The sequence below is a fragment of the Egretta garzetta genome, unplaced genomic scaffold (genome assembly GCF_000687185.1).
Source record: "Egretta garzetta isolate BGI_Z169 unplaced genomic scaffold, ASM68718v1 scaffold374, whole genome shotgun sequence".
NCBI lineage: Eukaryota > Metazoa > Chordata > Aves > Pelecaniformes > Ardeidae > Egretta > Egretta garzetta.
Window position 1 is genome coordinate 1,783,643 of NW_009259419.1, and position 12,519 is coordinate 1,796,161.

The window sequence follows — 12,519 nt, forward strand, 5'->3', positions numbered from 1 at the left end:
TACTACTACTTGTCTGTATGTTATTTAGTATAATGGAGCTATACTGGATATGTTACTATGCAGTATGGATTTATACTTCTACCTGTTGACAAGTCTACATGAAACTGAACTTGCTCTAATTTAATAATAACGATCATACAGTAGCTTGCAAATTTCAAGTAAATCAATTAATAAAGTTTAGTCCTAATGCTAATTCCCTGAATCAGTCAGGCTTTTGGTTATTTGTTCTTTGTATCTTTAAAGTCTCGGTATATTTATTTTGTTTCAATACTTCTGAATACCCTTAAACAGAGTAATGTTCTGCTTTAAGCTTCACTGTTAAAACTGGAAAAGATCAGGGTATTGTCAAGGGACTGCACGTGTTGGGGTTTTTTGCCATAAAACAAACTTATAAAGCCGACTATTGAGTGTTACTGTGTTTTGATATTTCTAAAGTTAGAAGAAACGAAATTTGAACAACTTCAGTGATGAAGCCACAGCAGCCTTAGTGTTTCAACAGGGAACTTAATTTTCTGTGATGTATTTTAAGGATACTTTGGATGTCTGATCACTTGAAAGTAAAAACAAAAGCAGCCGTTCTGTCTCTGGCAAGCTGCATATACAGTCAACTTCAAAGGATGCTGTTGATAGGTGTGCATGTATTGTTAAAGTGCATTTTCCTGGTATCATAACAAAACCATAACAGTGTTTTAGAGAAGAAAAAATAAGATTCAGAGCTCAAGTGAGAGTCACTGCTTTGAAGGTGTGACTGACTAGAACACCAGTCCAACAGGTCAGGTAACTTTGTGTGTGTGCACAAGGGGAGGAGATGACACTGTCATTAAGTCATGCAATGTTTCCAGTTTGTTCCATTTTTTGTGGGCCATCTAAAAGCAGCCTGCCAACTCTAAATGAGTGTCAACTTTAACAGGTGTAATTTTCTAACCAGTTTTACTTAGAGGTGAGCCAATTTAAACCATTTCCCAGTGAAAGTAACTTACTGTTTAATAAGTATTCCAACTGAGCCCGTGAACTGAATGAGAAGAGTTGCTGAATTGTGGCAGAATGTGTGGTTTTACTTGGAATTTATTTGATAGTTACATACTTATTTTCCTTATTTTAATTTTTCTTGCATCTAGTTTATGTATCTTATCTTTTTCAGCTCATCTGAATCATGCCTCATTCAGCATTAAAAACAGGTGAGAAAGGACTGATTATAAGTGGAGGCTACAGTGTGACTAGACTGTAGGAGTAGGAGGAAATGAAAGGATCCACTGGTGGCTAAGGAACAAGAAGGAGATCAGAAAGATAACTATTGCTTTTTTTACTTTAGCTATGAATCCTAATTTACTAGGCTGTAACTATTGAGAAAGGAGTTATAGTTAACTAAGCATAAATCTTAACCGAGCCTTGTAGAACTCAATTATGAAGTGTAGTTAAAGAAAGAGATAATTGTTATAGTACACTTCACTTTTGAGGAACTGAGAAAATTAAGAGACTAAATATGTGCTTCAGTGTATTCCAAGCTTTACAGGAGGTGGTATGTTCTTTACGCAACATGTGACAGTCTGTAAGGAGTATTGCAGCATGAACTTTATTCAACGCCTGCGAATATTTGGTATGCTCTCTACTATTCTCAAATCATTTGCTTTTTAATTTACCATATTCCTAACAGTGAAAGCTTATGCTAAAAACCCTTTGGCTGCCTGTGACTCCAGTGATGGGCAGGTATTTACTTAAGGCTTATTCTTGATTTTTATTTACCTAGAGGAAAACATTCAAGAGCACTACTTCCCCCCCCCCAACTCAAAACAACAAAATACCCCACCACAACAACAAAAGAACCCCTGAAGAACTGTGGAGAATTATCAACTGCTTCAAGTTGCTTTCAGTTTTAGCTTTTGAAATTCTGAGGTAGTAGACTTCTGTAATAGTTTGCTTTGCCTGAAGTAAAACACTGTCTCCCTGTGGTGTAGCTGGAGGAAAACATTAATGTATAACATGTATTATATAAACAGCTTTATTTGAAGTTCAGGGGCTCAGCCTTTCTAGTGTAATACTCTGGCAGTAAGGCACAATTATAACTTAAGTTCAGGTCCTTGTATGAACTAGCAATTTTAGATTGGTATAATATTTTAACTGAAAGAGTTCTAGAACCTTAAACTCATTCTGTTCTGAAATGGGGAGAGAATTAAAATGCTTAGTCCTTGCTATGTTTTTAGGGACTGTGAAAACTGTTGAGAGCTCCAAGTTGAGGTTTTCTAGGAGTGGTTTTAGAAACACTTGATATTTTAATTGGTAATGTTGGGGCAAAGAAGTAAGAGCATGTATGTGATGGCAAAATTCTCGTAACAAAGTTGGGAAGCATCACTGTTCATAATCAAGAGTATTTTATAATGGGAAACAAGCTGATACCAGAACAGTAACTGAAGTGAAACTTCACTGAAAAAATACATAGTTAGGGAATTTTTGCTTCAGCCATAAAACTTTGAAAAGATGATAACCAGGGTGTAATGTTGATTACAAGCTGGCTCAGCTTATGATACAGCTGTTGAAAGCAGGAGGATATAAATGCAATTCAAAGACGTATCAAATGAGGTTTGCCAGTAGAAATAAGGAAGTGGTTTTAGTGCTATTGTACAAGGCATTGAAAAGATGGCTTTAATATTGTATGAAATTCTAGTTGCTTGTGTGGATGAAGGTGATTTTCAACTCCTACTAGGAGAAGATGGTGTCTAATGTAAAACTAGCAACAGAAGAATGTGATTTTAATTAGCTGAGCAAAGCAATCACTATTTCTTAAAGCGATAAAAGGAAGAGAAGAAAGAAGGGAGAGAATAAATAAACAAAACCTTCCCTCGATGTATGAGAGACATTGCCAGATCTCCCACAAATCCCAGTCATACAAAATTCATGATCAGTTCAGAAGGATCATGCTCTTTGACTGCTGTAAGCTACTGCTAATAGTTGAACTGCATAATGAAAATACTGTGGTGTCATAGGCTATAGACTCTATGGGAAGTACAGAAGATTCTAAGAGGGGGCAGAGCATTTAATCCAGAAACTTCTTCATCCTGTTCATCTGGTTCAGCCCTAAGAAAATGTATTTATAGTGATACAAATCCAGCTATCTGTAGGGTACCCAGTGAGGCTACCTTGCTGGCTTTTAGATCCAAGAGAGGAAATGAAGTGCAAGATACTGAGGAGCTGGAGACACTAAAGTCCAATGAAAGAATGGAAGTACAGCTGACTTAGTGTGCTTTTTCCATGATATTGGCAATGTTTTATGGTAACAGTGTCTCAGCAGTTTTGTAAGGAAGCTTCGGGGTGATTTGTTTGGTTTTTAGATTTCCTTGGAGATGGTTCTCTGTATTGTAAGTCTGCATTTATACAGCAGGCATTGAAGGTCAGAACTATTTCATCCTATCTTTAACCATGAGCAGAGTAAGGGATGAGATTTTCTTGAATAATAACATCAGGTGATAGTGGTTGCATTAATTTATTATAAAAAGAGGTGACCAGCCAGCCTTTGCTTCTTTTTTTTTTTTATGATACGGGGTGATGAGACTGAAAAAAAAATAGGCAGTAAACCTTTTATTTGTTTCAAGCTTTCCTAATCTGTTCTTTGTTTACTTTTATATACATTTTAGTATGCTGAGATATTGTATGTTTTCTGGGAATTAGGAAAGATTCCATGTGTTTAAAACAGATGTTTTCTTATTCATGATCCTGTATTTGAGCTGAGTGTTTGAAGAAAGGTCTTTCTTCAAAATGGAAAATAAGAAAAGCTAGCAACTGTTGCTTGGCTTTGCCCTGCTAATATTCAAGTAAGTTAGCCAGTTACCTGGCCCCTCTTGCACCAGAACAGAGTGGTTTTCCACCAGGATATAAGCTTTAATGTACAGAAACTGTCTGTCTCATTTAAATCCACTCTCAGAACAAATTTTATTTTCTGCTGTGTATGCAAAGTCTTGGTTCACAGGAGAGAGTGTCAAATAGAGACTCTTTGCTGTTCTAGTGTGGCTCCTTGTATAGTGGATATACCTTATTCCTCACATTTGAGTGCATTCCCTTTATTTGGTAGCTGTTTATGCACGTCTTTTGGCAACTAAATTTCCTCATTACCCTCCCATCTTAAACAACTGCAAAAATCCTGTGAGGTTTGTAACAGTTAATAACATGATTCCTCCAGTGTGAGAATTGCCTGCTTCACTCTTTGGAATACATTAGGATGTTAATGTATCTTGATCAATACGCAGCACTAAACAGTTAAACAGGGTTTCAAGTAGAGGCTCAGGCTGCTTGGTTACCATGGCAAACACAGTAGGAAATTCATGCCAAAGTTTGGAAACTAAGATACCAAAAGAAAACTTGTAAACTCAAATAATCCCTTTGGAGAACAAATGTAGTTGTTTATAATTTGAGTCCCTGTTCCAAAGAATACTGTTTTAAAATTCTATTTTTATCAAGCAAATCTTAATTGCCAGTTCAGAGTTTTGCACAAAACAGGCAATATTCACAAGCAGGGAAGAGTGACATTCTTTGTTGGCTTGCCCTCTAACTGTAAGGGCATTGAGTGAATAGAAAAGCCTCTTGGAGATAGATAAATTACTTAAGTACTGTAATCAAGGTTGACATATTTTGTGTGCCATGTCTTGCTTAACAGATGTGACTAGTATAGTGTATGTGTGTAGATATATGTATATATAGTGATTTGTCTATGCTAATAATTGTTATATATTATATAAATTTTTATATATGCACACTCTATATATTTGATGATTTGTGTTTGTTAAAGATGCTTAAGTATTTCATTCGCTTTCCCACAGCTGTTTTTCTTAAGGCTTGCTAACTGCAGTGAAGTTGGTGTTTTAATGGAGTGATTCTGAGTTTGGTTTCTCTGTTTAATCAGCTGTCTTTGAACTGTCTGTGGACGTAGAATTTCATATTGCAGTCCTGTCAGCATATTGTGGCAAAATCTGATATTACTGCATGTGACTTGCTGTACGGTTTTCCATAGGTGTGGTCACATGCAAATCAGGCAGTTATTCTTCTCTTTCAGAATGTAAATTAGTATGTGTATTTACATGCATCTTTTCCAAAATCTCATCCTCCAAAGGGAAAGCTATTGTAGAGGAAGGTCTGTCTGTAGCTTGAGAGAGGCACTACTTCTAAAAACTTCCTGAAGATCGAGACTAGAGTCGTAGTTGGACGTGAGATTGTGTGCACCTACCCTGGCATGTGACTCAACCTCATCACATTATGCATTGCATAATCTGGATTGGAGATTGTTAGATTGTTGGAGGCTAAGGGAAAGCACTTTAGGTTGTTATTGAGAAACTACAATTAATTTGCCTCAGGATTTATAGCACGTGGTGTCTTGGGAAGGAAGGCTTGATGTCATGGTAACTAGCAAGTGGTGTTATTGGAACATGAAGTGTTGTAGGTGATGGAACAAGCAGTTTAGTATTAAGCCGAAAAGGTGTTCAGGAGTTCTCATGAGTTTGAAGTGTAAAGAGGCTGAGCTGCAGACTTGTTACAGATAGTATCTGTTATATTGAATTACAGGTTAGTCTGTGCTTTTTGCTGACCTCTTTGAAAAGGATTTACTGATCACCTCATAATTAAACCAAAAGTAGAATGTGAAAGCGTCTGGAAGATTATAATAGGTTTTAACTCAAAGGAAAGTAAGAACTTGGAAGCCACAGGAATTGATGAACTGTGCCATTGATTAGTCACAGTAAATAAAACTTTAAATAGCTTTCATCCCACTAAGTTTAACATATGATAATTTATAGTTTTGTGGTGGATCTGTAACTTCAAGAAAAGAAATAAAAGAGAAAAGCAGCAAGAAATTGAAGGTGGACTAATTTGACTGACTAACTGTCAAGGCAAGAGGCAATTGTAAGAAACTTGGGAGATGCAGTTATGCTAGGTGAATGAGCAGGAGTATTTGTTCCCACTAAAATTCTGGTGGCACACACTGGAGGAAAAAAAACTTGAGTCAGTTTGGAACCACTACATAAAAAGAAGAGGGAATTGCTGTTGGTGACTGCCTTAATTGATCAATACACGAGTCCTAATTTTCTTTATTGTAAGAAATGGAATGGGGGAGGATATTAGAAACAAGAATGGAGTAAAACATATTGCATTGTGTAAATCAGTAGATCCATCTGTAAATGTTGATTAAAAAAAAAAAAAGAAAAAAGGTTACAAAGAGATTCAGAGAAATAGTGAAAATTGCAATAGCTGAAAACTTCTGTGGAAATACTGAAAAGGGTGGGACTGCTTATTCTAGTAAGCAGTATAAGTGTTATGCATATAAGGAATGTTAGACTTCATCTCTTCCTGGGAACGAGAAGGTATTCAGTAAAATCAGAGGGAAACAAAATTCAGAACTGATACTTTTTTCCACATATTTAACTTTATCAGGATATCTTGCTTCAGCCATCTAAGTAAATAATGAACAGAAAATAGGTGTTAAAACAAAATCTGGCTATATTCACAGTTCAATGCAGTAGTTAATGCAAAAAAAATTATTAAACTTCCATATTTGCATTTTAAATGGCTTCCTGAAAGAAATCTAGGATGGGGAATAATCCATTAATGCAGCTGACTTCTTGAACTTACTTCTGGAACATGTATTTACTCGCTGTTCAAGAAATGGTATTAGAGTAAAAAGTCTTGGATTGTGGTCCAGTTCTGCATGTTCCAGTATATATGTGCCATGACTTGTTAAATTGTTGTCTTAATTTTTAAGCCAGTGAAGGAGAGACCAGTACAAAAATGTGACCTGTCACCCATGGTTTATTAATAGCCCTGAGAGATCATTGTTTTGAACTTAAAACTGCACAGTGAGATCTCTTTCTTGCATATCTCCTTAAAAAGAGCTGAGTAGGGGGAGAAGAGGAGGAAGGTGTCTGCGTTGCATGCACAGCATACGTGATTCTGAATTAGGTTTCTGTTGGAGAGGTTTTTATCCAGCAGGCTGAGCTACAGTTGAGCCAAAATTCTGTAGACCAGCCACTGGGAAGAGACAATAATACTGATATCACGCCTTCTTTTCCCTTCTTTCTATTAAAAAAAAAAAAAAGGCAACTAATTGCTTAAACCAAAATAGAATATCTAATTCAGTTCATGTCTGTTGGGAGCGTGTGTGATACAGTGACTATATTCAGAGTTCTTTGAGTTTAACCAGCCTGTTTACAGATTTAGTGTGGCCAAGTGCATAACACTGAAGTCAAAGTCTCAATTTTTATCTGAACTGATCATGTCATTAACTGACACCCACAATAAAGTGAACTTTGCAAAAGGAACTGTGAAATACTGCTTTGTTAGCTGTTCTTCAGTGTGGGTTTCTGAGTAATCAGAATGCTCAAGATGTTTAGATGCTCAAGAAGAAGTTAAAGAAAGCTCTTGTGCTCTTTCTGTATCTTAGTAAAGCAGCACTGTGCAAAGTGTGACATAAAGGATTGGAGTGCCTCTAGGGAGGAAAGGGACAGGTTTTCTTCTGCAGGTATAATAAAAATTAACTTTGTTAAATGTGTGGAAACAAACACCTTTTGAAACATTAAGTTACGGTGTCAGGTCATTTCCCTGAAGTTTCAGTGACTTGGTTACAGTGCAGCTGAAGATTGCTCGAGTTACTTGGAACACTTCCAGTATACTTCCCGGAGTGAGCAGACTTCAGTTTCTTATGGAGACACTAAGCACTGCTCACAGGACTTTTCAGGACTGACCAGGAATTGCTCTGGAGAGCTGTGCTGAAGGCTGTGGTCAGTTCATTAGAACACGCGTTGCGTCTGACCTGACTCTTTGAACAGCACTGTCACAAGTTGTACGTTTTGGTTTTCCACTCCAAAGGAGCAGTGTCAGCACGTGTGTAAATTTTACCAAACGAGTGATGTGTTGAATTGAAAATGTTTTAAGTTTCTAAAGGAACAATTTCAATGACTTGAGACCTCTGTTGGGTTGTGACAGATGGAGGCAGCAGCAGTGTTCTCTGCTCAGAAGAGAGAGGAAGTATTTTTTGTGTGGAGGGGTTCGAAACCTTGTTTCAATTTCCCTCAACTGCCCCGGGCCTATGTATTCAAATGTGTTAATATTCCTGCTATTTGCCCAGGCTTATAGAGAAACAAAGGGTAAGTTGATTCTATATGCACCTGTAAAATGAATGGGGATTTGCAGGCAAAAAAGGGTTTTTCTTTTTGAGGGAGTCTACTGTTCTGGGGTTTTGAACTCTTTTTAAATAAAAATGTCTACTTTTCTAGAGTTATTGGTAGACTGGTGCCTCCACCTTAGATAACTTCCAGTAGTCTTATCTATACTGTAACCAGATGAATATTTTGGTTTACGGCCTTACTGAAATGGAGTTAACGCTGTTATGGCAAGTTGTAAATCAAACACTCCTTTATGCATTTTCTTTATGGCATTCACATCCACTTTCTTGATCTTGCCAATTATATAACGATTGGTTCAGTTAGTATCATGTAGATTTATTTCAAACCAGCGCGTGCTCTTTGCTCTGTTTGAGTGCTTAGAAGAATTCTTCTGGAAACAGACTGTGATTGTTTTGAAGGCTTCAGAAAACTAAACTGATCTTTGCCTAAATGTGGATTTATGTCCAGTTGTCTGGACTAGAGCTTTTATCTTAAAGTATGTGGTCATAGTTGTCTGCTGTATGAATAAATGCTGAAATCTTGTTCAGTAATGCTTTTCTCCTTTCAAAAGTCATGCATTTCTTGTATGGCCCCAAGTGGAAGTTAAATCTAGAAGGGAGAAGAATATTAAGCAGCTTCCCAAATTTGCAAGCAGCTTTGTATGAAATTGATCTCTGAGACTTTGTTATGGATGAATCGTGTGGAACACTTGAAAAAATTAGGTTAAATAAAATTACTTGGTTAAATAAAATTACTTGGTGTCCCTGTTTTACTAACAGCGCTGTTCTTTTACAGTATCCTAGAAACTCTGTCACATGCCTTAAGTGTTCCTGTTCAGCATTTAATCAAGTGCTTTGTAGCTTATAAAAAACCTTCTGCAAAGATACAGGAACCCACTTAGGAGGAAGAGTGTTGTTCAGGAGAGTAAATGTTGAGTGGAAATAAATCTTGAAATGCTTTTGTTGGGAGCAGATATAAATGCAAATTATTTTAAACTTTAAGTGAGATCATTCAAAATATTTATGTATTGGAAAAAGAAGATATGCCACTGAAGCCAAATTAATAATGATCACGTCTTGAAGGTCAGAATCTTAAGATTTATGAAAGTAAAACTGGCACGAATTGGCAGCTACACTTTCTGGAGACTTTCTAGAGAAAGGAAGCTATAGAGCTTAAGACCTTAATGAAAGGTCTTTGAGGCAGTATGTTAAAAGCAGCAGATGCTTTTTCCTTCCTGCTAATTGTTTTTATCACAATTTCTTAGTTTTTAATTTTCAAAATTCATGTTGTCCAATGCAACTTTCATCCCCTTCTCATAGGTTCTCGTGCCTTCAATTAGAGAGGAGTAAGAGAAAGTGAATGTGTGTGCTTATTTTTAGTGTTAGTTCATACTTGCCCTTATATTAATTGACAGCAGATCCAGCATTGGTTGTGCTTGTATGAGTGTTAGCTATTGGTGCTTCAATTCACAAAGTTGAAAGCTCAGCCAAATTTTAAAAGCAGAACTAAAAATGAAATAGTAGTTTTCTTAAGGTTTACAAACATGACTTTAATATAAAGCAGGTTCATTGAATGCAGTGTTGCAAAATAAAGACCTAAAATTTCCATAGCGTTAATGGCTTTGCAAGGCTTAGGAGACACTTCAAACTAGTCTGTGTGTACACACAAAATGCCTATTATGCAACCCTTAAAGCTAAGCACATCACTTAGGTATGGAAAAAGCAGCTCTTAATTAAGGAACTGTCCTTATGTTTAAGAAACCTATTGTAGCTGTGTATAGATCGGGCAACTTTACAAATGGTGATTGTCGTCTGGCTTTTTATAGAATCCTAAATAGAATGTGTACTTTTCTTTTAGTTTATAAGTGTTCTCAGATGCTTTCAAACTAGTTCATAATTTTTCTGGGGGCTTCCGAAGTGGCCCTGAATGTGCGTTCACTTGTACGCTACCTGAAAGGTTTGTGCTGTTGAATCTGAAGAGATCCTGGGACTGATGTTAGTTCTTGCCAGTCTTTAAACTTTCTACTGAGAAAGCTAAGGCCATTAGTCAGCAGTCTGCCAGCTTACGTGCAGTTATGTTCGTAGAAGCCATTTTATTACTGATTGGCTATGGCACTGCCAACTGCACTGACAAGGGTTTTATTAGGACTTTATAGTCGCGGGAAGCATTGCTTGGACTTTCTGTTGTGTATCTCATAGCAATTAAGCAGAGCTTTTGCTCTACATCCATGTTCTTTGTAGAATATTCCTGTAGTTTTCTTCCTGCGTGAAGTTCCTTTGAGACATAAACTAGACCTGCTAAGCAAGCTGGGAGTGGCCATGTTGCTGCTGCTTTGGTTGATCCTAAGCTTAGGATCTTAGGGTCATTCAGGTTGGAAGGGACCTCTGAGAGTCTCTAGTCTAACTTTCTGCCCAAAGCAGGGTCAGCTATGAGATTAGACCAGCTTGAAGCAACATTGAAGTAACTACAAATGATTCTATCGCTAATACTAAATGAGCTGTATTTAGGCTCTACAAAAAAAAATCTGGAAATCGACTCCTTTGCTAATAAAGTAATTAGAGGGATTTCCAGTGTGAAGTATTGCAGCCAGTATTTCTGGCAGAGACTCTTGTGTATAGAAACAATCAACAGTGTTCACCAGAAAATTCTATGGAAGTGCCTGGGATAACTCAGCTTTCTTGCTGTGTTCCTCAACTTTCTCTGTCTTTCAGCTAGCTCTGCAGGAAGGAGAGGGAGACCAGCACAGGCATGGAGGAAGAATAAATAAGCTGTAAGGGGCCTCCTGGTTTAGTTTCACCTGTACTTGCTAATACAGTTAATGAGTCTGTCCTGGAAGGCCCTGCCCTGTTCACTAGGAGATCCTGTAAGGCAAAGTGCTGCAGCAAGGGTTACCTTGCCTCTTTTTTTCAGCTAAGGTTTAAAGAGCATCTGTAAAGTTCAATATAGATCACTTAGTAATAATTCTAAGAGCTGATTTCTCGTGTTACTTATGTAGCATTAGAACAAGCACAGCTTTCTCAAATTGTTCTGTTTATAGATCAGGGACCAATAAATCCCTGGACAGCAAGGTCTTGAAGAGATATCAAGCTACAGGTATTAAGTGGTGAATTCCAAGCTCCAGAGGTGTTTTCAAAAGTATATTATCTTGGTTCTTTGTCTTCTCTTTTATTTTGCACTGGAGCACTTCATACATAGCCAATCTGTAATCTGCCATTCAAGATCAATTCATTCTCTGGACAAGAGAGATTTTGTTAAGAAGATTTTTAGAAGTAAAATTTTTATTAAATGTTTGCCCTCGCTCCCACAGGCTTAAAGACCTAATAATCTGTCTCGATCTCACTTACAGCTGTGACCCATTGAAAGCCAGTCTCCTGGCAAATGTGATATTAAACACTATTATATATCTAAAGGAAGCATTTTGATGACTACAGTTGAAATTATCTGACATAAATTACTAAATAATTCATTTCTGGTCTTGGAGATATTTTTTAGCTTGGAAGGAAATGTAGCATGTATGATACATTTCATTCAACTAAAATTTGCAGAAAGCTGCAGATGTAAGTTAGGAAAAGAAAAGATACAGGAAGAAATCGCATCTGTCAAGGAGCATGATTAAATGCTGACTTGAAATAATGTGATTCACTGTTTGGGAAATCTTAGTATGAAAGCTCTAAGTCTCAGATCAATAGTACATAAAAAGAGTGAATCTTGGACAGATATTAATCTAGCTTTGACCTTAGAATTACAGGCAGCTACAGAACCAAGGTTATCGATGCCCATCTTAATCAGATGTTTCAGACATCAGATTCTGAAAACTTAAATATTTGCTTCAGACTGGGATAACTGATGGTTTGGGTTTTGTTGTTGTTGTTAAGGGGTTTTTTTTGTTTGGTTGGTTTTTTTCATTTTCTTCTTAGTGTTTAGGTACTTAAAGCTGTGGTTAAGATGTTCTACTTGACTGCCTTTCTGCAGGAAGTTGTGATTCAGGGTGAATGGGCCGCTGCTAGATTGTCAGATTTTCATTTGTTTTCTTCTCCCTACCCCAGCAGAGTGAGTGTAATTTTGTTAAAATAATGTGCTGTGAAAGTTAACTAAATGGGACTAGGAAGTCCCTAAAACAGTTACATGGCTCATGTTTTGTTTCTAGGGTACAAATTCATCGCAAAGAACTAAATGGCAAAGTTGGTCCTTTTTTCTTCTGTAAGTGTAAGGTTCTCTAGAGAGTTTTAATCTGTTCAAAGACAGGACTGGGAAGCAGTTGATGCCCAAGGTATACCTGTTTTGTTCATCTGCGTCACTGACTTTAGACTGGTGGTGCGTGAGATTCCTCTTATTCTTGTTGCCTGATAACCATTATTCCTTGTTTCTTTGACCAAGGGAT

At 37.0% G+C, this 12,519-nt stretch overlaps 1 protein-coding gene across 12 annotated transcripts in view; it reads left to right on the top strand.

The window, feature by feature from the left end:
• WDR20 (WD repeat domain 20) overlaps window positions 1–12,519 on the top strand; it is a 48,258-nt gene that overhangs the window by 12,509 nt on the left and 23,230 nt on the right. Inside the window, exon 2 of one of the 12 annotated variants that reach the window (XM_035892410.1) lies at window positions 1,142–1,178. The exons of the other annotated variants lie outside the window; for them this stretch is intronic. Coding sequence (XP_035748303.1) covers window positions 1,142–1,150 — 9 coding nt within the window. The 3' untranslated portion in view covers window positions 1,151–1,178. The remainder of the gene's footprint in view (window positions 1–1,141; window positions 1,179–12,519) is intronic. 12 annotated transcript variants of the gene reach the window in all.